At 32.7% G+C, this 25,720-nt stretch overlaps 2 protein-coding genes and 1 pseudogene across 2 annotated transcripts; all 3 read right to left on the bottom strand.

Annotated features, from left to right (window-relative positions):
• Positions 1–25,720, bottom strand: part of LOC112096100 — a 61,471-nt pseudogene that overhangs the window by 9,571 nt on the left and 26,180 nt on the right.
• LOC112096101 lies at positions 604–2,941 on the bottom strand. Its single transcript, XM_024178914.1, has 3 exons — positions 2,543–2,941; positions 985–1,205; positions 604–894 (listed from the first exon to the last, which is right to left on the bottom strand). Exons 1-2 carry the CDS (start codon positions 2,792–2,794, stop codon positions 1,137–1,139), a joined length of 321 nt encoding a protein of 106 aa, XP_024034682.1. The 5' UTR covers positions 2,795–2,941; the 3' UTR covers positions 604–894; positions 985–1,136.
• LOC18034592 (probable disease resistance protein At1g61300) lies at positions 13,395–16,674 on the bottom strand. Its single transcript, XM_024179737.1, has 3 exons — positions 16,665–16,674; positions 14,510–16,548; positions 13,395–14,261 (listed from the first exon to the last, which is right to left on the bottom strand). Exons 1-3 carry the CDS (start codon positions 16,672–16,674, stop codon positions 13,395–13,397), a joined length of 2,916 nt encoding a protein of 971 aa, XP_024035505.1.

The raw sequence follows: 25,720 nt of genomic DNA, 5'->3' as shown, positions 1-25,720 counted from the left end.
GTTTTTTTCTAAATAAGTCCATATTACTGATTTGAGCGTCGGAGGGTTTATGTTAGAAAAACTACCAGCGTCCCCTGACTGGTTGTTGTGTGTGCAAGGGTTTGCCAAGGGGAGGTTTAGTTCTCTAAAACCCTGCTCATCAGGGAAAGAAGCACCTCAAGATCATTCCCTACCAACTAAAAATTCAAGTGCCAAAATCCTGCATCAACAAGCAGTAAACCCATTGTTACACAATACTCTCCATTGAATGTCCCCCACTTTCATATGGTCCTAAAATAACTCTCATTAAAAGCCTTCACCAATAAAATCTCAGATGAGAAAAACTAGTCATAGAAAAAAGGAGTGTAGAGCACATGTATCTACTTTTTATAGTTCTTCTCTTAGATATTTATGCACGTAGAATACTTCCCATCAAATAGACAAACATCAATTTGGTAATCTATTGAGTTGACGCATGCCAATACTATAGACTACCTGATAATCTACTGAGGTGACACATGCCAATACTATAAACTAGTTTTTCCTAGGTTGAAGTGGGTAAACCTTTAGTAAAAAGACCGCTAAATTATTAGTGGAATATATCTATTTAACATCAATTTTCTCTCTGCTGGAGCTCATGAGTGTAAAAGTTCGTAAAAGAACTTTGGTGAGATGTGTTCGGTTTTATCTCCTTTTATATATCCTCCTCTAACTTGTGTAATACAAACAGCATTGTCTTCTAATATTATTGTTGGAATGTCTGTAACACAAGTTGATGAAGAATACCTGTGCGACTGCACCAATTCGGGGTAAACTAGCTGATGCGGCCACTGCATCCAATGCTACACGTAAATAGTCCTTTGATAATTTCCCATTATGATCTTTTGGCACAATCTCTAGAGCTGCAGTCCTTGTCTGTATTTTGAGATGAAGTTCAGTAAGCTTTTCCATAATAATGCTGCACTCCAAAATATGACACAAAAGCATGTTTTAAACAGGACACACCTTGTCTAATTCAAACTTGTTTGACAAGAGTCTCTTAATGCCACTTCCATCAAAAATATTTTCACTATGGGCAACAATCACAGGCTGCTCTTTTAGCGGTTGTGCCACACAATCGGCTAGTTGATGTAGAGCAACAGGACCACCCTCGTACTTTATCCCTGCTCTGCTTTTCGGCCATGACTATGATGCTTTAATTTACTGCTTCCACATTTATCGTGCGCCTAAAAGGAAATAATATTCCAACATCACATACTTTTTGGTTCCAACATATAAAAAATAATATGTGCTGAGCTGGGCCGAACACTAGAAGATTAGGTACAAGATTATCACTTGTTCAGCAAGCAAAGTCATGAGGCTTCACTTAAACCTTCATTGCAAATTATTAAAAAGCAAATTCACTTTGGTCCCCATTTACATTATTTCTTGAACAACAATAAAGTTCCAAAGAGACAAGCAGTAAGTTCCACAACATTCGTCACTAGATTCCTCCTTAACTATGGAGATATATACAAAGCAAGAACATTGAAAAAGTCAATAAGAAAAGAAATAAAGAAAAGGCTAGCTAATCAAAAGTTATAAAGTCGCAATACACCGACCAAAATTGAATAATAGGTTGGATAATTATGGAGCTAACTACGCAGAAAATGGAAACATTAGACAGCTTATATGTTAACGTAATTGAGTAGCCGACCTTCTACAATTATGTTCTATTGAAATTAAGATCACCAAAATGTTATATCAAGATTAGACTGTGCAGTACCCACCAACCAGGAAGAGATTGCACCGCCTTCTTTTCAATTCATAAATTTTCTTCAAATTGAAAAATATGAATGACATAAGAGGACAGTCAAATAATCTGATGATGACACAATTTTTGCTCATTTATCATCATTGAAAGATAAGTTTAATTGACCTTACTAGAAAAAAGAAAAAAATTGAAACGTAAGGGAGAGCACAAAAGTCTTCACCACTTATGTAACATCTTTATCTTATTCTCGCTAGCTTTGGAGCTTGCAACCAAAAAAATGATATTTTCTATTTTTTTTTTTTTTCTAACTTGTTCTTTGGATACGATATCACTAACTTACAATTAGGGGAGAATTTTTTTTTTAAAAAAAAATCAAACTCAAGGAACAGATCAGATCAGTTGTAAATAGTAACTATGAGACTATTGCTTTAAAAAAAAAGATTAATTGTATTCTTATGATTGAAATAGGGTTGTGTAATGAAATCACAGGCTTGACGTATAAGTAATATAGGCTCGTTCAATTAAACAGAAAAGAAACTGACTACAAGTAGTAGTATTATTGGTGTGCTAAGAATAACCATTACGGAAATAAAATTACGGAAATAAAATCACTAGCTGTCAAATAAAAATAAAAATAACTATTCCTATAACAGGTGTCGGATGAAATCACTGCCCCTTGAATATAAATTAAAAAAAAGACTTATGCAGTAATCAAATTATTGTACTTTTAAAAATTAAGCTAGCAGTTAAAGCATCATAGGTACGGTAAGAATATAAAAAAAATGAAATGGGGTTCGCGTAGAAATGAACCTCGGAGTAGATGTGATCAGAGTCAGGAGAAGAGCCCTGAGCAGGCAAGCCAAGAGCAGCACAAATATCAGCAACAGCAGGCTGAAGCTCCTTCACAGAGAGCTGACCATCTCTGTCTCTGTCAAGTTCTTGGAACTTATGATCAACAAAGCTGCTAAACACCTCCTCATTTCCAACCAACTTCATTATATTTGAACCGTCCAGCACTTGCTGCTGCTGCTTCATCGAGCTTGTACTTTCAGCTGTCTCCATTAATCTTCTTGTGATGATTCTCGTGAAGCTAGGGTTTTAGGTTTGTGGATTTGCTTTTGCCTTTGCCTTTTGTTTTGTTGAGAGTCTCGTGAATCACAAGAGTTGCCTTTGGTATTGGGCGAGTCCCTCCCGTTGCCTTCTTCTTCCCCGGCGTCTAATTAACTCTTTTGGCTCACTTTTATATGAAAAAAAAAGGGAGAGCCGTAGTCGTTAGATAATGTATGTTTTTAGAAACTAAAGTGTGGGCCCCGTTTGGTTTGGTTTCATTTAATTTAGTATTATTTTCAACGTGCATTACTCTCTCTTTCTTTTACTATAATAATATTACACTTATTTAAAAGGAAAGTTAATATATATTTTAACTAATATAATAAATAATGTATCATTGTGTAATTAATTTAAGTGATAAATAATTACCGAGTCTTGTTATTTTTAACTCAAATAATAAATTTTAATTGTCAATACATAAGTTAAGATAAAAATTAAATATCATAACTAAATAAACATCTTTTAATTTATGATATGCTATATTTACTTGTAGCATCTTTATACTTGTTATACAATATAATAAAATTGAGATATTTACCCCAAACTCGAAATATATCTACTTATACATGTACGTGAAAAGTTACATCATCCATATAAAAAGAAATTTAAAATAAAATCTCAAATATTGAATTTACTTTTATATTCATTGAACATGTCTTAAGCATGAGAAAATAGTGCATTGAACCTGTCTTAATTGAGTTTATATTCAAACAAAATTAATGTATAAACGGATAAATGTTGACTTGCATAAATCATAAAGAACAACTCTCACTTGTCTTAAACTTTTATCTTTCTGAATATTATCTATTTAGCTTGTCATTCGCAAAATATAATTTTTCAAAAATTTTGTCATTTTAACAGCAGCTGATGTGAGTTGTATGAGAATATTTTTAGTAAATTGTTTAATTGAATTATGATAGATTAATTATTATGTTTATTCACTTTAGATATTTAATTAAGATATTAATTGATGTGCTATTTTATGAGTAATCTAGAGAGTGGTGATAGGCTAATAATTAATAATAAAATTAATTAATACCCTTAAATAATTTGTGATACATCAATAAATATCTCAATTAAATAAGCATAACATGTTATTGATCCATTAACATATTTTATTTTCATCGTTTCATTGTGACAAGCACTTTGAAAAATGAGGTCAAACACGTCCATAGAAATAGAGAGAGATAAGGACAGAGGTTGGTGACCACTAGGGATGGCAAAAATCCCCACGGGGACGGGTACCCTCGGGGATTTTCCCCATTCGGGGAGGGTATGAGGATAATTTCATACCCAATTTCTTATTCGGGGAAGGGATGGGGAAATTTTTTTATCCAGTTTCTTATTCGGGGAGGGGACGGGGATGAGGTGGAATCCCCATCCCCTACCCATTTCCCCATTTTAATTTTTAATTTTATTTTAATTTTTTAAAATTACTAGTAAATAAATTATAAAATTATAAATATTGGTAAAAATAAAAAATATCAAAATATTTATATTATTAAACTTTTAGGCCTAATTAACTAATTAAAGTCTTAAATTTTTATTTAAGACATTAAAAAGACCGAGTAAATTCTATTAGTCCAAAATTTTTTAATTTTAATATTATTTAAATATTTTAAACTTAAATCTATTTTTTATTTATTTTTAGATGTTATAATTGCCCACAGCGAATCAAAATTTTAATATCTAATCTAATCTAATCTAATATTTGCTCTTGATTTGCTCCGATTTAACTATTGTGTTGTAAAGGGAATAGTCCACATTTATAAAGTGTCCACGCCACCATTGAAAAATTTAATTTTGAATCTAAATTCAATTTTATTTGTAACAATTTTGTATTAGACTATTAATTTGTTCATGATAGTTTGTAAAAGAAGTTTGTATCCCTTGCATGCTGCGTTACTTATTAATTTAATGTATGTGACTTTTGTAATGGATATTAATGTAAGATATATTTCGAACTTTACTTTTATTTAAATTTTTTATTTTAATATCATTAACTCAAAATCAAAAACAAAAAAAAAATGTATTAATTATTCGGGGATCGGGGACCCTCGGGGATCCCCTGTTATTATTCGGGGAGAGGATGGAGATTCTCTCAAATAATTCTGACGGGAACGGGGAAGGGACGGGGACATACACAAAATATTGGGAATAAATACGGGGAGATTGGTCCCCTCCCCTCTCCTCCCCATTGCCATCCCTAGTGACCACACAAATCTATGTGTGGTCAGGACACGTGGGACGGTTTGAGGGCCTCCTGTAAAAGAGGTTTAGATCGTAGAGGATGAGACGAGAAGAGATGAGACCAGCGGAGGCCGGGTTGATTGAGTCTGCTTTTCACTTTTGGTTGGCCCGTATCTGCATGCCGCATGGACTTTACAGCGCAGGCTCAGTCAGTTCCCAGCTCGTTTGGACCGTTGATTCTTCGTTACGTGGCAATCATCCAATAAAAGTTTGTGGCTGGTCTGTATTGCCTGGTACGCACCCGATTTTTTATTTTGTCGATTTCAGTACATGATCTTTTTAATCTGCTGTAATTAGGGATGGCAATGGGGAGGGGAGGGGAGGGGACCAATCTCCCTATACCTATCCCCGATATTTTGTGTATGTCCCCGTCTCCTCCCTGTCCCCGTCAGAATTGCTTGAGAGAATTCCCATCCCCTCCCCGAATAATAACAGGGGATCCCCGAGGGTCCTCGGTCCCCGAATAATTAATAGTCTAATACATTTTTTTATTTTCGATTTTAAATTAATCATATTAAAATAAAAAATTCAGATAAAAATAAAGTTTAAAATATACCTTACATTAATATTGATCCATTACAAAGTCACATTCAAAATATAAATTATTAAAATAATTATCTTTATCAATGTCTCAATCTTCATAATCCTACAATAAAAAGAAAAAAATTATTTTTTATATCGGCAATAAAATAAATGAAATAAATGTATATACTTAATTAATATTTTTAATAAAACTATTTACCTCCTGCTCGTCCTGTTCTTCCTCGAGAAATGTGGCAAATTGAGAGATAGCCTCATATTTCAAACCTAAAACAATGAAAATGATATAAGTAACGTAACTTATAAGTGCAAATATTAATAACTGTATAATATAATTACAATGTAAAATAAACTCATACTGCTATTGTAAGCTCGTAACCAATTTTAACAGCACATTAAGGCCTCCAATGTGCTTGGATGAAATTTGTTACGGTGTGGGCTCACAACTCTACCACCGGTGCTAAAAGCTGATTCAGAAGCAACTGTTGTAATTGGAATTGCCAAAATATCTCTAGCAATTCGAGCTAATGTAGGATACCTATTAGCATTTGTCTTCCACCAACTCAAAATATTAAAATCTTCCATCCGGGGTATAACTTTTTCATCCAAATATGAATCTAATTCATCTGCAACAACTGCACAATCTCCATTGTTTACATAATCATCAAAACTTGTAATCCATTTGGTTGCTTTCTTATAAGAATCCCCTGTAGATCTAATAGAAGAACTACTACTAGTATAATCAAAGCAATAAACAGTTGGTGAAAACTTCAATTGATACTCTTCCACTAATTCCCGACAAAAGGTGACCACTTTCCCAACATACAACTCTTTAACACCACCATAAACCATAGAAAAGTAATATTCAATGAACTTCTTTTTATACCTTGGATCAAAGATACATGCCACACCCAAAATTCCACTCATATTTTGTCAATATTTATAATTTTGTTATTTATTTATTAGTAATTTTAAAAATAAAAATAAAATTAAAAATTAAAATGGGGAAATGGGTAGGGGATGGGGATTCCACCTCATCCCCGTCCCGTCCCCGAATAAAAAATTGGGTAAAAAATTTTCCCTGTCCCCTCCCCGAATAAAAAATTGGATATAAAATTATCCCCGTACCCTCCCCGAATGGGGAAAATCCCCAAGGGTACCCGTCCCCGTGGAGATTTTTTCCATCCCTAGCTGTAGTCAATTCGAGGCTGCAAATCAGGCCAATGTGAGAATAACACGTTGGCAAAGTGATAGGGATAGCGGGAAAAATAGAATTTATTTTTAATAATTTCAAATAGACACATGTAATCGAGTTAATTTAAGGCAACTTGTGTTTTAAATCTTAAATGTGGTTGTTTATTTTTTAATCCTGAGCTTATGTTAAAAAATAGCATTCTTTTTTGTTTATGAACTTACGTTAATGAAGCGAGACTGGAACATCACCATAAATCATGTGTATCGTGAAGCAAATTTTACTATAAATTTTTTAGTTAATTATGCCCCAGTCTCTATCATTGGGATGTCACCATTTTAAATTTTTAATGACCCCTTACTAATTTGCTCTCTTTTCTCACACATGATATGTACTAAAAATAAATAAAAATCTTTTTAACATGTCCTCAGTTGAGTTTTTTCTATACCTGTATTTTTTGTTATTGGGAGGGTTGAGTGTCAATCCAATTGAATGTAGCCTTCGCATGCCTAATATAGTAATTTTTTAAATAAATAGGGTATTTATATTTTAAAATTACTTTGAATACTTTTATTTAAATAAAATAATTTATTTCAAAAATTCTCATCACATGAATTAATGTTATGAACAAATGAATAATCTATTATAACTAATGTAATACTGATTTATAATTCTCATACTTAAAACTTCTGGTTCATAATAATAACTAAACTTGTGTTCGAGTTTATTTATTTACTTAATCTTACAGTTTTAGACAATTGTCTCTTGATTCAATCGAATGAAAACGAGATGAGTAAACTCTCTTGCTGAAGAGTTGCAACGTGCAACAGTTTAAAGGGAAATAAACCAAATGCACGGGAAAAACATCCGTAGCAGAAGCCATTTGATTTGTTTAACACAATAAAATCAGAAGGAGGAAAAAACACGATTTCAAGAAATTCAAATTGTGTTAAAAAGAATTTATTTACAAATTAACTAAAATGATTTAATTAGTCAGGATTTTTTTTAGATATTTTAAAAAGTGTATAAAGTAAAACTTAAAGCTTGATTTTTAAATGTATGAAGTCAGACATTTTTTTTAAGTTTACTAGTTTGTTTTTCGTATTTTATCTAAATTCTAGAATATACCACTTAATAGAAAAAAGTTAAATAACTGGATTTTTATCTGAATTAAAAAAAGTTTGAACAAAAATCACTATAATATCTCAAAAATACCCCTATTTAATACACTTATTTCCAATCAAACATAACTAATTTTTATTTTACTCTTTCCAATTGCCGTTAAGTCGTATACTCATCTCGGGCTCTTTTTTTATAACAACTATTTTTTTATAACAATCATTTTGAACAAAACTTTTAACAAAAATTAATGGGCTAGGATGTAGCTGTTGTTTTTATTCCTTAATTATTTTAACTTTTACAATTAATAATATATGTAAAATGCTATTTTACTTGAAATTGTTAATTGATTCTATGTCAACTTGTGTGATTAAACGAAAAAAAAAATCATATCATACACACAAATAATGTAATTAACATTGTACCTTTTTTAGCTGTAACATTGTATATATTGAAAAAAATAGATATTTTATAATTAATAATAAAATGATTTTAATTTACTTACCATCTTTAACTTATCAAATATATATTAATACTTATAGGGACATAAATGTCAAAATATCATAATTCATTTTTTTTTTTGCTTATAAGACAAATAATTTAACACTTATATTTAGTCATAAAAAAACAAACATGTCCTCAAGCATATACATTCAGAGCTATTTAGACTTTCATTTAATTAAGATCTATTCAAATTAAAAAAGTAAAAAAAATATAATCTTAATTTTTAAAATTAAGTGAATGGTTGTATGAAATAATAAATGTTTAGAATAATTTTTACAGTGTAAATAATTTAATCCTTTAAAAATTGAGCACTTGACTGGTTGCTTCCACTATAAATGGTAAAATCAATTAGATTGAACTTTAAGATAACTCGTCATTAATTTAATAGATTATGATTTTCTTTAGATTTGTGATGCTTCTTCATAGTTAATAGTGTTAATAGTGTAAGCATAACAGGAGCTGTTCAATATCTGGCTTGTTCTTCTCTACTGCTTTAAAGCACTCATATGCAGGGTAAGCATAACCAAAAACCATTCTGTGAAGGGGGATAAAAATTCCAATTAATAAACCAGTAACTTAAGTTAATATTTCTGATAATTTTTTTTTTTTTTGAGACTGATTAATCATCAGATTACTGCATTACACAGATATTTACAACAACTGCTTATTGTAGCAGAGGTATTACACTGATATTTACAATCAAATATACATGATTGGGACTTACATTATTACAATGAATTCTATGAAGTACATGCCCAATACAAATAACCCCTCACAGGAGAGGATGTCCATACTCCACTTGCATTTCGCAAGGGAGAAGGATATAAAGAACATTTAGCCCCCACAATGCTTTTGTGGGGGCTAGAACCGCTGCTTGTGAGGGCAGCAGCCCACCACTTCGGCCAAGGCCGAAGTGGCTTATTTCTGATAATTAAAGAAAAACTAAACGGAAAATAAAAGAAAATGGAATTTCTGATTAATTGATTGCTGCATACAGAAGGGGTGTTGAAAGAAAAGATCCCATCATCTCTTTTTCTCCATAGTCCCTTGATTTTTTCACAATAATGCAACAAAAACATAATAATAATAATAACAACGATGTAGATAGAGTTGCTTAATTTGCAAGAGTTCAATGGAAAGTGTGAACCGTTTTTTGTTTAATTTTTTTTTTCCTGATATTTAAGTTTCGGTTGGATGCCACGAAACGCCGCGATTGATGATCATCACGACGATCAATTAATATTGGAGATGTGTACGGGCACGTACATTTGTAGTCTTTTCATACAAACGCAAAACCAGGACTACGTGCCAAATTGAATTAAGATTGGATTTTGATATTTATGAGTTTTTTTGTTAAAGAGAATATTGATAATGCTGTAAAAAAATGATGGCATTATAGAGGGATTTATTATTATTATTATTATTATTATTATTATTATTATTATTATTATATGAAGAAACAATTAAATACGAGGCTATTATATTTAATAAATAATGTTTATTGAGAAATTATTTCAATTTAGTTGGGCTTAAAATAAGTTTTTGTAGCCTAAGGTTCTATTTAGTATAACTTTTTTAAATAAAGTTTATTTAATTAATGTTTTTATTTGTATATTTTTTTAAAAACAAATTGTAGTCATTTGATTCTCATTGGTAGTTTTTATTAAAAATTAAAAAATTATTTTAATAAATAATTTTTTAAAAATTATGTTATGAAAGAATAAAATAATATTATTTAATAAATAAATAATATTTTAGACATTCTAACATTTTAAAAAAATAGCTCAAAATTTAGGTTTTTATTAGTGGAGGCAAAATAATTTATTTAATCTCAAAAAATCTACTAAAAATAATTAAATAATAAAAAAATGAAAAACACTTATAACTTTAAATAAATAAATACTTATGGTGCAAATTGAAAAATGCCCTTGAATCCAAGGATAAAGTGACCTTTATTTAAATTCTATAAAATATTCTAACAGTGTTAACATTTTGGGTGGGTAGTTGATATCAATTATAAATCTAGAGTAAAAAATTAAATAAATTCAAATTTTTTAGTGTTTTCAATAACAGGGTAAACTAAAAATATGTGGTTGATAATTTTCCTTTGTCTTTTTACGTTAAATTAATTTTTAAGAGCAAAATGATCTATTTGCTATGATTTTGTCAATTTTCTATTGGAAATTAAAGATATTTTGGATGAATAATATAAATTGTAAAATCATGGTGGATGAATGACACGACCCGCCCGACCCATATGTCGGATTCGAGGCAAATCACGCGGTTTAATATTTAAAACTCACGACATAAACTAATTCATGGATATATAAAAATGGCCTCGGGCCTTTACTATAAACATATAATAATGTTTATAACATATGTGTCTCATCTGAAAACATATTCAAATTTCGTACAATTTTAAACTCACTATATACACATATATCTTAAATATATACATATGGACATAAACGTGCTCAAAATGCAAGTCATGCAATAATGTGTGTCATGGCCTAACCTCAATTAATTAAAAATCGAACTATATGAAATCCAGCTGAGACCTAGAAAAAATGAGATAAATAGAAAAATAGTGAGTTTACGATTCAGTGAGTGAATATAATTATATATATATAAATAAAGTAAAACACTAGAGCTCATACATAATCTATGACATAAAATCATACATATATAAATGGCAAAACTGCAACAAATAGTACCCATGGAAAATAACTCTTAATACTCACCAGTATCATTATCGCATGAGTAGGGCAGGGGAAAAACCTCTCAATACTAGCTTAATTTAACCACATTGAATGGGTAGAGTGATCTAACTCTCAATCTACATGTGTAGAGCCGATGGGGAAGAATATATATATGGTGGTTGGCAATTACATCTTATGACTCAATCAAATATATAAAATGCGTGCATATAATTATAACATGATATTAAATTATACTATCAAACATAAATGCTTCATAGAATGCACAATAGTAATAATAGTATCTATTCACAAAGTCTAATTCACTCTCGGGTTCATTCAAGCTCTTGTGGGTTTCTGGAAACATGAATTTCTCCTAAAACACATGGTTCAAAAATTAACTATTATAATTAATATAAAACCCGATACGTAACATGAAAACTATAATATAACTATTCGAACTTTATATATCTATCGCCCAATAATTCACTAGATATCAATCTAACTGCCTAGTTTCATTTCCTTAAAGTTTCTTCTCAATTTCTCTTTTCAACTTCTTTTTGACTCTCGGCTTCTTAGTCTCCTTTCTATTTTTCCTTCCTTTTTCTATTTTTCTTCACTCTTGGCTTCTCTGTTTTCTTTTATTTCTTTTCGTCTTTTCTTTTTCTTTCTCTTTTCCTTGCCTCTTCTTTCTTTCTCCCAATTTCTTTTTCTTCTCTCTGTTTTGCTTTTGATTTCGGCTTCTCCAAAAATATGAAAAATGAAGTAGCCTCCATTGTATTTAAACCTTATATATATATATATATATATATATTCACGAATAAAGCAAAAAAGAAAGAGGCGTCAAGCATGAGGTGGCAAGTGAAGCAACAGAAGCAAATTAGTCAAACATGCATGTGATCTCGAGGAAGCAAGCAGCTAGCTATTTCTTATTTATGAAGCCAAGTGTGGCTTCATTTGGTGGCTTCATGTGTTCATCTAATTAATATTTAGATGAACAATGAGAAAATTAATTTTGAAAAAAATTTTGACCAAAGTATGTGTTTTATTTTTTATTTTTAAAAATAAAATAAAAAAAAGTAATATAAAAGAAATTTTTTTATGTATTTGCTTTGGCCCTTCTTCTTCATCTCCTTCTTTATCTTTTTTTTTTTAGTACTATTTATAAAATATTATCATGTTATCATTGTACCATTTATGAAATAAATTTTGATAACTTAAATAGTTGAAGTTAGGATATTATTTGAATTTTAAAGAGTATATAAAATAAAATTTAATTTTTCTATAAATGGTGTATGAGTGTGTAGAGTAGTGGAATGTTCAAAGTAATATTTAGAGTGTAAATAACCCTATCCATAATTGAATGATTTGTGAAACGAAAAATGATTGAAATGTTTTGAGAAAAAAATAGAAAAAAGGAACTTAAATACCATTAAAAAAAACATTTTGAAAAATAAAAATTATTGCTGTCGCCACACACTTTCTTCGCGGTTTAGAAAGCAAAGTCTAAAAATTTCACTAATATTTCTTGATGGGTTGGGCTCCAAAGCAAGCACCGATTCTCCTAACAAAATAATTATTAAAAGCACTTGTAGCATAAAAGCAAAGTCTTATTTGTGAAAATGAGTTTCCAGTTTCCAGTTTCCACGAGCCAAGAAGAATGCGTGGCTGTCAAAAGGTACGGGGTACCAGAGAATGCGAAAGACACATTTGTAGCCACTCATCCTAAAAAATAAAAATTATTGCTGTCACGACATTACACACTTTCTTCGCCGTCTAGAAAATGCGTGCTACTACTAAATTAGCCCAATTAATGGCCATCGAAAAGGCCATCAATTTAGCCAGCAATTGTCAAAATTTAAACAATTGAAGAAACAATTATCACAAACAGAATAGGTGAATTTTGAAGTTGAGCAAATCCTGAGATACATACAGCAAAGTCTTGAAACTTTAGTCTTCACAATTTGAGCACGCACTAAATATTAACCATCCATCTGCAGAGCAAGTATAGAACAAAGCTTGAACTGAACACGCTGAACAAAGCCTTTTTTTTTTTTGGATTTTTGGAATTTTTTAAAGTCATTTATGTTCGCTGCCATATATAATATAACACATATATATATATAACACATATATATATTGAAAGAGAAATTTTGATTTTAAGATAGATCAATTAGCTATCACAAACGAAAATGTGAACCAACTATGTATAGAATCAATTAACTAAAGTTCTCAAGAGTTGACCTGTGCTTCAGAATTCTGGGAATAATGAATCTGCAAAAAATGGATCCACTTCTGAATTTTCAGGAAGCCTGGGACAATTATGAACAACCCTAAAGTCAGTACAATAATGAACATCTTCACTGGATACAGATGGAAATGGGATCTGATAACCCGCAGGCCAAAAGTTGGTGAGGTTTGGTAAATCTCTCAGTTCCAACACCCAAAGTTCATTCATAACAATTTCATTGTAATCCGTATCCGTGACGTCTGCTCCATCTTTATGCCAGAATACTTCTTTTAATTCATCATTAAATCCTATGTATAGGTTCTTCAGTTTTTGAAGACTTGGAGCTACGCTGATATGAAATAGATGCTTTAGTTTGGGGCAATATCTGATAGAGATCTCTCTGAAGTTTGGGAAACATACAGGTTGGAGATGCTCCTCATCCTCATCCTCAGCAATGATTTGCTCTAATTCCCAACAATTATAAATTTCCAACTTCTCCAATTGCAACAGATTTCGAGCAAGTGTTGATGAGAAGAGACGTCTCAGCTTAGGGGAGCTGCTTACGGTTAAATAAGTAAGATTTTGCAGGCTAAAATTATGTGTAGGACCTTCATGATATAATACTTGCAGTTCTCGAAGATTTGTCAAGTACAACCTCTTCAAACATGGGAATAGTTTGTTTTCTTGTCCCTCAGCGATAATAGCTTCCGCTTGAAATACCACCTGTACTCCAAGATCTCCAATATACAATGTTTCCAAATTTTCAAAGCCATGCTTCAACAGAGCGTCAATTGTGTCACGCAAATGGAAGCATTCGCTTACTTCTAGAATTCTTAATTTCTGAGACAAATAAATAAATAACTTGATGTAATTAAAATTTGTTAGCAGCTAGGATTGTCAAATTGACAATTAAGTGACAAATACTTCAAAAAAAAAATCCCTACAAATATTTTACACATGCAAACTTATAAAATAATTATACGCTGTGAAAGTAAGGAATTTGTAAAAAAGAAAAAGAAATTCGTTGAAAGAGATCATGTGAAGTGATATAGCAGTGACATCGGTTTGTTTGAGAAAAATTAGTATTCTATTTCTATGGTTAGTATTCTATCAATTGTATATTCAAAGCTGTCAACTTCACTGATGCTATACCTTTGTAATTTCGGAAATGAAAAGTTCTTTCGAAGACATACAACGGATCCGTCGGGTCGGGGGTTCAACTCAGCATGCCTAGCGGAACTTTCTTCTGAACTCATCCCTTGAACTGCCCAATTTTTTATCAGACCATAAAATTCTTCTAATTGAACAAATTCATTTATCGTAATGGGAGAAATGGAGCAAGTATCAATATACAGAAGTTTCAATATCCTAAGTTTAACCCCCAATCCATCTGGAATTTCAATGCGAGACATCTTGAGATAAAGTATTTGAAGTCCCTCCAACTTTCCAAGGAAAGACGCGTCAGTCACCTCACATCGAATCAACTGCAAAACCTGGAGGTTGGTGAGGAATTGAAGAGATTTAAGTGAAAGGACTCCACCTATTATAGTAACAACTTTCAATGCTGGCATCTCTTTAAAAAAATGTTCTGGAACTTGCAATTTGTTGTCATATTCAGTATTCTCCAATCGCAAAATATGAAGGCTACGGCATTCCAAACCACTAGGAAGCTCTTCTCTTCCATTTCCCACCAAAGAGATTCCTCTGTATTGTTTTAGGCCTTCTTCCACTGCCCGTTCCGCCAATCCAATGACAACTTTACTAGTAAAAAATTTCTTCTCCTCTGAGCCTATCCATAAGGCTACATCGCGAACTACGTCATGCATTTTCACAAATCTGTCATCATCAGTGTCTAACAGCAATGAAGAATCTTTGAGTCCTTTGATCGTTCCACGCAGTAGGCTTCTGGCTTTTTCGATTGACTCAGCTTGATACCAAACCAACCCCACTGCATATCCAAGCAAATCCTCCAAATCAATCTTATAATCTTGTGGAAACAGCGAACACAACAAGAAGCACGACCTGGAATCCTCACCATTCAAATAATCATAACTAAATTTGAGACAACCGTAAACATCCTGGGAATCCTTATCAATACCTTCTATTTTATCGAGCTTTGCATTTTGTAGTTTTTCTAGTGCTAGATTCCATTGATCAGCGGTGTTTCCTCTTAGTGCACTTCCAACAGCTTTAATAGCTAAAGGCAGCCCCTTACATTCATCAGCAACTCGTTTTGAAACATCAGTCAAGGCTTTATCAGCAACATCAATGCCAGCATGCTCTCTTAGTAAATTCAATCCTTCTGCTTGGTCTAGAGCATCTAGTTTAATCCGCGTGTCACAACCCATGCGATCACAAACTTGCTGCAGACGAGTAGTTAGAAGGATTTTGCAGCAATTGGCGGGAATACCTACTGTCTCCAAGTCGAGCTCTTTCCAGACATCATCAAGGATTATGAGTATCTTGCGGCCTTTACTCTCAGAGAACATCAAGCGCAGTCGGTCTGCTCTCTTCTTTTCATCAACCTCATCTAACGCCCGACCTAACGACTCTACCAGCTCACTTTGAACATTTTTTATGTTTGGATCCTGAGATACAGTGGCTATCCCCACCTCATCAAAAATCTTTTCTTGCCGAAGTCGATTGCCCACAACTTTTGCTAATGTCGTCTTTCCTACACCGCCGACACCATGCAATCCCACCATCTTTATGTTGTCTTTTTTCAGTGCTTCAATGATCTGATTGCAAGCCGATTCTGTAGTCTCGAAAGAAGAAACAAATCTTGGAATAGGCATTTCTTTGTCTGATGGAAGAGGTTTAGGACGGGCAGCCGTGTTGAATTTGCCGCGGTCATGTAGATTAGACAACTTGCTAGTCTCCTTTGATGCTTTTCTACCCATCCAATATTGGCAACCCCAATTAGGACACCATCCATTAAGACAACTCTTCTTTTCAGCTATCTTTGCTTTCAACGTTTGGACATCGGCCATTTCTTTGACTACATCCGCCAGCCACTTCTCTACATCTTTCTCAATGTCAATGGCGCTGTGTATTTGTCGTTCTTGTTCTACTCTTTCATTGATGCCATCTTGTGCCTCCTTCAAATTAGTTTCTTTATCCTCAAGTTCTTTAACAATGGTGTTGAAACAGAACAGATAGCGAGCTTGTACCGACTCTTTTAATGCAATTTTTTATTACATTAAGTTTCATTATATTATTTTTGCCATTTATTTGTATTAATTCTTTAAGTTAAAGATGGTTGATTAATAGGAATCACCTCCAAGTCATTACTGTTGACCATACTTTAAAAATAAAATTAATTTTTTCAATCTCAAGTCCAACGTAAGTCCCTTTTGCTCTCCTGCGATTTCAAATGGATCCATTTAATGCATCTTTTGAAATTTCATTTGTACAACAACAATAAAAATTAAAAGTGGCGCCGTTCATGCTCCTCTATTTTCCTCATGAAACCCAGTTAGCCAATTTTTAAACAAAATCTTTATTAAAAAAATTGATAAATTTATGATTACTAATATCGCTCTTTTAAAATTGACATATTTTGCAGATTATCTTCATATAAATTATACAAACCTCAAATTATTCTCATACAAACTATTCAATTTACCCCATGCTTTACCACACCAAATAAATTGTCATTTATATCCATTAGATATATAGTAAGATAAAATAATAAATAATTTAACATATGATTCAATTAATTATCTAATAGGTGAGTATTATGATGAACACTTGAAGAAAAAAATATGTTAGGATATTATTTGAGAATTATGGTATTATTTTATTAGAATATTGATTAAAGAAAGAAAGGGGTAATAATCTTGAAACCCGTCAAATTTTATCATGAGTGCACGTGCATAGGATGTTAAAGTCTTCTAATCTCTAATACTCTTTTTAACTGTTATTATGGGTGGCTTTTCAATTTTCATCACTGTTGTGCAAATTTTATTGAACTCGTAAGTGCACAAATCTATTGTAGAATAGATTAATGGTGACGAGTGTCGATCCCACGAGGAGGTGGATTTTAATTATATATAGAATTGATTTTGTATGAGGGTGGTTGGATTTGTGGTGAAAGTGACTTAGATTATTCTAAAATTGGAATTGAAATGGCGAGAATAAATTGAAGAGAAATCTATTGAAATGACGTACTTAGGTATCTGGATCCGTATTAACATACACCATGGGCTAAATATTCATTATTCATTATTAATGCCAATTAAATCATGAGGGGGGAATCCACACCTCATGAACACACTCTAATCAATATGGTGCTAAGGGCTTATCGTGCCAAATAATAATAACCTTGTTCTAAAGAGCCGGTGAAACAAAGACGGTATCTGCATGTCTTCACTCGCAATTCACAACAAGCTCATTTTTAAAATTTAAAAAAAAAAAGTGAGCAAGGGATGAACAAAACTCAAATTTATTTTTTTGGACCCTTGCCTCCAAATTTTGAACCCACTACTTGAAACCCACTGGGCTCCTTGGGGCACAACGAACTCTGAGGCTTATTTATTTTTTTGTTTAAAAATTTCTAAAGTAATCTAATTTCAATATAATCCACCATATATCACGTTTACCTTAGTTCTCTTCTCTACATATAACCTTCGAGAAATGCAAGTATTATTATATCATGAAGGTCCCACGCATAATTTTAGCCTGCAAAGTCTTACCTATTTAAGAGTGGACGGGTGCACTACACTGAGACGTCTCTTCTCATCAACAACTTGCTCGAAATCTGTTGCAATTGGAGGGGTTATATGTTTGGAATTGCTCAGAATTAGAACAAATCATTGATGAGGATCATCTCCAACCTGTATATTTCCCAAAACTCAAAAGGATCTCTGTCGGTTATTGCCCCAAACTAAAGCGTCTATTTCATATCAGCGTAGCTCCAAGTCTTCAAAAACTGAAGTACCTATTCATAGAAGCTAATGATGAATTAGAAGAAGTATTCTGGCATAAAGATGGAGCAGACGTCACGGATTACAATGAAATTGTTATGAATGAACTTCGGGAGTTGGAACTGACAGATTTACCAAACCTCGCCAACATTTGGCCTGCGGGTTATCAGATCCCATTTCCATCTGCATTCGACGGAGTTGCTGTTCGTAATTGTCCCAAGCTTAGTGGAAATTCATAAGGAGAAGATGATTCCAAGAATTCTGGAGCAGAGGTAATTCTTGAGAACTTTAAATTAATTGATTCTATACATAGTTGGTTCATGTTTTCGTTTGTGATAGCTAATTGATCTATCCTAAAATCAAAATTTCTCTTTTGATATATATATTTGTTATATTATAATTTTCTCTGTTTGTTATTTTTTAATCATTTTATTCATCATTCATTCGTATTTAATGCCCAATTTATTGGTTGGATATATAGGCACAGCAAACTACGGAGGAGGCAGCTGCCAGCCAAGAGAGGGATGCCAATGAAGACGCCAGCGAAGAAAAAGATGGGAGCGAACATAAATGAATTTAAAAAATTCCAAAAATCCAAAAAAAGAAAAAAAAAAAAGCTTTGTTCAACGTGTTCAGTTCGCGCAAGGAGCTAAAAATAAGCTTTGTTCTATACTTGTTTAATAGTTAGTGCGTGCTCAAATTGTGAAGAATAAAGTTTCAAGGCTTTGTTGTATGTATCTCAAGATTTATTCAACTTCAAAATTCACCTGTTCCGTTTGTGACCATTGTTTCTTCAATTGTTGAAATTTTGACAAAATTGTTGGCTAAATTGATGGCCTTTTCGATGGGCATTAATTGGGCCAATGTTTAGTAGTAGCACGCATTTTGTATTGAGTAACTTCAAAATGTTCTAGCTTTCTAAACCGCGAAGAAAGTGTGTGGCGACAGCAATAATTTTTATTTTTCAAAATGTTTTTTTTAATGGTATTTAAGTTCTTTTTTTTCTATTTTTTCTCAAAAAATTTCAATCATTTTTCGTTTCACAAATCATTCGATTATGGATAGGGTTATTTACACTCTAAATATTACTTTGAACATTCAACTACTCTACACACTTATACATAATTTATAGAAAAATTAAGTTTTACTTTATATACTCTTTAAAATTCAAATAATATCCTAACTTCAACTATTTAAGTTATCAAACTTTATTTCATAAATAGTACAATGATAACATGATAATATTTTATAAATAGTACCCATAAAAAAAAGATAAAGAAAGAGATGAAGAAGACAAAGAGATGAAGAAGAAGGGCCAAAGCAAATACATAAAAAAAATTTCTTTTATATTACTTTTGTTTTATTTTATTTTTAAAAATAAAAAATAAAACACATACTTTAATCAAAAAAATTTCAAAATTAATTTTCTCATTGTTCATCTAAATATTAATTAGATGAACACATGAAGCCACCAAATGAAGCCACACTTGGCTTCATAAATAAGAAATAGCTAGCTGCTTGCTTCCTCGAGATCACATGCATGTTTGACTAATTTGCTTCTGTTGCTTCACTTGCCACCTCATGCTTGACGCCTCTTTCTTTTTTGCTTTATTCGTGAATATATATATATATATATATATATAAGGTTTAAATACAATGGAGGCTACTTCATTTTTCATATTTTTGGAGAAGCCGAAATCAAAAGCAAAATAGAGAGAAGAAAAAGAAATTGGGAGAATATTATATATACACAAAACTCCTTCAGACGCAAAACAATCACTCATTTGTTTTCTAAAAAGGCTTCGACATCAAGAGTAACAGATTAACGAGATATTATGAAAACTGCAGAAAAATAAATGGAAAAAACACAAAAGTTATAGTTATTTTTTTATTTTATATTACAATAGGAAGCAAATTAAACTATTTTTTATTACGCTGCAGCGGCGGCAGCAGCAAGAAGCCACAGAAGAAGTGGCACTTTAATTAATTCCTACAATAAAAAAGCAGGTTCTAGTGATCAAGCTATCCCGCAATCAAGAAGCAAATGGAGGCTGTTCAGAACTGCAGCAAGCCAATAATAAAGCACTTGTCTAGTTGTCTTGTGCCATTTTGCAGATGATTTATATATGTAGGAGATACAAATTTTACACCAATTGATTAATTAATTAGACTCCATTGTGTACTTGCTACCAATTTTGTAATATATATATATATATATATATATAGTGACCAGTAGTGACTATATATATTGACCAGTACTTGCTACCAACATTCAATTACCGCTAATACAATTACAAATATAGGTTTTACTTTATAAAACCCATCAAAATGCAAAAACTATTCTTAATATTTTTTCTTCTCTGATCTTCATCCTTCACCTATTTTTTTCTATCTCGAAAACTCTTGACTTTATTGCAATGAGGGGCCGAAATTCTTATACATGTGATTAAGTTTTATGTGTATAGTTAATTAGCAAGCACTAGTTGGGGATATTTGTGTCCATGGAAATTTACAGTTCGTTGTTGGTATTATTCTGTGGGTCTGTAAGTGTGATCATGATGTGACCATTCAAATTAAAAAAATGGGGGTCCTGCTAGTTGACAGAGTTAGTAATTATCACATATGCAGATCTGGTCCATGCGAGAATCTTATCATAAATTAAAAGAATACGAGGACTTGGTTGAATAAATGAACCGATATTTGAATATAAAAAAATTTTATAATAAAGACAATTATTAATTTGTTATGAATGTAACTGGGACTTGTCTATGGTACAGTTTCTGTAACAAACATCTCCCGTCATCCCACCATCTGATTTTTTATTGTTTAGTTTCTCACTCCACATCTAACCACATCCAACGGCTGATGCTGCAGTCTGTAGCTTACAGATACTGTAAGCTAGTCAAGTCCATGTAACTGACATAAGCTGTAAATTAGCGGGACCCTTCACTTTATTGCAATCCAAAATGGTATGTCGGTAGACGCCTCCAAAATGTCCTTGCTTCACTTAAATTGTTTATTTTTAAAAGAAAATTATATATATATAATCATTATTAAATAAAAGATATCTTAAATTATTAAATTAAGAGATAAAATAAAGAGTTCTGCTATTTGTTCCGGGTCAAACCCCGAAACGGCAGCATAAGTCGTCGTTTTCAGCTCTTATTTTTTTTGTTTTGATTCGTCTTCAAACGACATCGTTTTGCTTCTATTTTTTTTTCTTTCTTTGTTCTGATTTCTTCCTTCTCTTCCTTTAATATCTGACTCCCTCCTAGATCTGTCAGCACCGTCCCTGGTGTCTCCGGTTGAAAGCCTCTCATTATCATATTTTGAATAGTGGCGTGATCTTAGCGGTGACCTGGACCTATGACCTCTTCGATGGCGGGATGGAGGCGAGAAAGAGCGGGACCTCCTTCTACGATGAAAACTCACGGGTGACCTTGACTTGGATCTTGACCTTGCACGAGAGGTTGAAGGTGACCTGCAGAACAAAGCAATCAGTTAAAATATCACAAATATGAACCAGTATTTGATCTATCCAGCAAAATCTGAATAGCTTCCAAGACTAACATGTTTTAAGTTGAGCAACAAATAATATTTGATAAGCACAGAAAATCTTAAAAGAATACAATCGCATTGTTAAGATAGTTCATATTATGGAGTTATAGAATTAACGAGCTAATTAGTTTTTTGTTTGTTAGTATTGCTGATGTGTAACTTGCTGAGTCAACTGGTTAGTTTTAGTTGTTAATAACGGTTTAGTAACTGAGCCTTGATTTTGTTTTTCACATACACAACGCGTGTATACCATTCCAGATTATGTATATATACAACAGTTGTCATCAAGATCAATAATATAACAAATCATTTTTCTCATTTTTGCTCTTCGAATACTCTCAACATTTTCTCTCTGGTTCATACATTTTCTCTGTATCCAAACACACGAACTCTGTTTTTAACTTGGTATCAGAGCTATGATCCAAGCTGCCATGGCTTCTTCAAGCTCAAATCCAAACATTAATCAAACTGTTTCTTCTTTTACCTTCACAAATCCAATCAAATTAGACAGATCAAACTACACAATCTGGAAATCTCAGATCCTTTCTACAATTCGAGCCAATGGACTTGAATCTCTTCTTGATGGAACTAGAAAGTGTCCAAATCAGTTTCACAATCAAGAAGAAGCAAGCTTAAGTTCAGATCGAGTAACTGTAGCTGAGCCACAGGAAAATCCAGAGTTCAATAACTGGAAAAGGCAGGATCAGTTGCTGCTGAGCTGGTTGATGTCATCGATCAGTGTTGAAATTCTCAGTCTAGTGGTAAATTCTAACTCATCTAATGAACTCTGGACTAACATTGAAGAACAATTTGGATCAGAAACAGGTGCTAAGAAAGTACATCTGAAAATGCTACTTAATAATCTCAAAAAAGGATCAATGACAATCACTGAGTATTTTAGCAAACTTAAGGCTGTGAGTGATGAACTTGCTTTGGCTGGAAGTCCTGTAACCAATCTAGATTTTATAACTCATCTGATATGTGGATTAGGACAGCCATATTATCCTGTGGTTGTATACATAGAAGCTAATATGTTGAAAATGTCAGTAAATGAAGCATATTCTATGCTTTTAACTCATGAGGCTAGAATAGAGAGTAATCAACAAAATGCTAATAAAGAAGCTAAGTTGAACTATACTGCCAATATGGCTCAGACTGGACCTAACAAGAAATTTAATGGCAATACTGGAGGTGGTTATGGTAATTGGAACCAAAATGCCAATTGGAATGGAAATAATGGGGGCAGAGGAGGCTACAATAATAATAATGGAGGAGGTTTTGGTAACTGGAATCAAAATGTCAACTGGAATGGGAACAATGGTGGCAGAGGAGGCTATAATAGCAATAATGGAGGAAGAGGTGGTTTTGGCAGAGGTGTTACAGGCCAAGGAAGAGGTAACTGGTCTGATGGTAATCACTGGAATACTGGCAATTTCAACAGGAATTATTCTGGACAAGGAAGAGGTGACTGGAATGACAGTGGCAATGGTGTATTTGGTCAGAATGGTGCCTTTAATGGTAACAAAGGTGCTCAGAATTCTCCTGCTGTCATCTGTCAAATTTGTTTCAAGCCAAGGCACACTGCAGCTGAGTGTAGGAACATGTTTAACAAAGATTTCACTCCTGCATATCCACCCTCAAACTTCAACCCTTATCAGTCAAACACAAAAGCTGCTTTTCTCACAACTTCAGAGGGTGGCTTAGCTGATCAAGGATGGTACTTGGACAGTGGTGCTACTCACCATCTCACCAACAATCTGCAGAATCTGAATATGGGAATGGAGTATTCAGGTAATCAGCTATTACATGTTGGTAATGGGGAAGGTTTGAATATATCACATATTGGATATGCTTGCTTTCATACATCATGTGACTCACTTTTACACTTAAATGACATCTTATATGTGCCTGCAATAACCAAAAACCTCATTAGTATTTCAACACTTTTGAAAGATAATGACATAACCATTGAGTTTGTTGCCAATCTTTGTTTCATTAAGGACAAGAAGAAGACTGTGCATCTGGCTCAAGGGATTGCTAAAGAAGGATTGTATCAGCTGCTGTCAAAAGATACCTTTCTTTCCAAATCCTGTTCTCTAGCCTATGTACCTAGATCAATGATTTCTGTTATTAGTAATTCAGCTTCTGTTCTGTCAAATAAAGCTGAAAATAAAGCTTGTACTGAATCAGTAAATTCTAAGAGTCATGTAAACATTACCAAATCTGTTGTTTGTGGAAACTTACTGCATCAACGACTTGGTCATCCAAACAAACATGCTTTGAAAAATATTATACCTCATTTGTCTCTTAAGTCTTCTATAACTTTACCTGATTTCTGTGATGCATGTCAGTATGGAAAACTTCATCAGTTATCTTTTTATTCAACTGGAATTAAAACCTCAGTACCCCTGGAGCTTATACATACTGACCTTTGGGGACCATCTCCCATGCCCTCCTTTTTACATGGATATAGATACTACATCAGCTTTGTAGATGATTACACCAGATGCATAGAGAAACTCCCATCAGCCTTGGCACCTTGACAGTAAACATACATTTCATGAAAAAAAGCACTGAATCAGACAAGGAAAATATACACTATGCACAGAAGTACAAATCAACCACCTATTGTTCATGACCAAATATCCATATCATCTATGCACTACTGACCAAAAAAACGAAGAGCAAAATATAACACCAGTTGCAGAAACTGTCTCCATTTCCTTCCATGATAAAAAGAACAATTACAGAGTAGTCAATACATCTCTTCTCTTCGTTCTCTTCAGAACCCAGCTGCCCCTTCGTTTGCCTCGTTCCATTTTCCTTCATCGAACTAAAATACAGGATACCTGCATAGTCTCCTCGTTCTCTTCTCTTCTATAATCAATCCAGATTGGGTTGTGGATAACAAACTTGGGCAGAAAAAGTTTGATGGTGGATATGTTCACAATGGGTCATTGAAGGCTGCAAGGTGGGTTTTCGATGCCGAGTGTGAATTTTTAAGGGGCTTGGTTGACAGGAAGCCAAATTATACTTTGACATTTGCTGGGCATTCATTGGGGGCAGGGGTGGTGGCATTGTTGGTGTTGATTGTGGTTCAGAATCTGGACAAGTTGGGGAACATTGAGAGGGACAAAATCAGATGCTTTGCGATTGCACCTACTAAGTGTATGTCACTGAATTTGGCTGTGAGATATGAATTTGCTGGGCATTCAATGGCTGTGAGAGGAAGGGGAAGACGGAAGAGAAAGAGAAATCAATGGTTTTGCCTTAGCCAAAACGGCGTCGTTTAGGGAGAATGAAAGAGGAAAAAAAAAAATGAAACGGCGTCGTTTGGATGAGTTTCGGGGTTTGACCCGAAAAAAGTAGCATTTTCCTAAAATAAATAACTCACTTTAATACATTATATTTTACTATGTACAATGTTAAAACACATATTTTTCTTATTTTTAACTTAATAATTTTAAAAATCTCTTGTTAGAACATTACAATATATATATATATGTATTTCTTTTTGTGTGTTATGAAATCTGTTGAGATTTTAAATAAAAATATTTATAATATAATTTAGAAATATGTTGAACATTAATTATAAAATATACCCAAAATTTGTGTAGAGAAATCTACCTTCATTTAATAAGAATGAGATTTAAATTCATTCTAAAGAAAAATATATAAAAGAAAAGTAAAAGTCTTATATTTAATTAAACAATTTAAAATCATCCTCTCAATAACCCGAAAGATTCCCCAAGTACAAGCAGTTGGACACAAAACTTCATATTAAATTTTTTTTTTAAATTTTAAATCAGTTTTACCAAATTACCCCCCATGACAGATGATAAGGCATGTGTATCACTTCACTTT

The sequence above is a fragment of the Citrus clementina genome, unplaced genomic scaffold (assembly GCF_000493195.1).
Source record: "Citrus clementina cultivar Clemenules unplaced genomic scaffold, Citrus_clementina_v1.0 scaffold_8, whole genome shotgun sequence".
NCBI classification, from domain to species: domain Eukaryota; kingdom Viridiplantae; phylum Streptophyta; class Magnoliopsida; order Sapindales; family Rutaceae; genus Citrus; species Citrus x clementina.
Note: the sequence above shows the minus strand (reverse complement) of the source record. Positions and strands in the feature narration are given on the sequence as shown.

Excerpts from the sequence above, each read along its gene's own strand:
- LOC112096101 (XM_024178914.1), bottom strand. The coding sequence starts at position 2,794 with ATGGAGACAGCTGAAAGTACAAGCTCGATGAAGCAGCAGCAGCAAGTG. Across the intron at positions 1,206-2,542 it reads CTGATCACATCTACTCCGAG|GCGCACGATAAATGTGGAAG; the intron begins GTTCATTTCTAC and ends ATTTCCTTTTAG.
- LOC18034592 (XM_024179737.1), bottom strand. Across the intron at positions 14,262-14,509 it reads AAAGGTATAGCATCAGTGAA|CTGCTAACAAATTTTAATTA; the intron begins GTTGACAGCTTT and ends TGACAATCCTAG.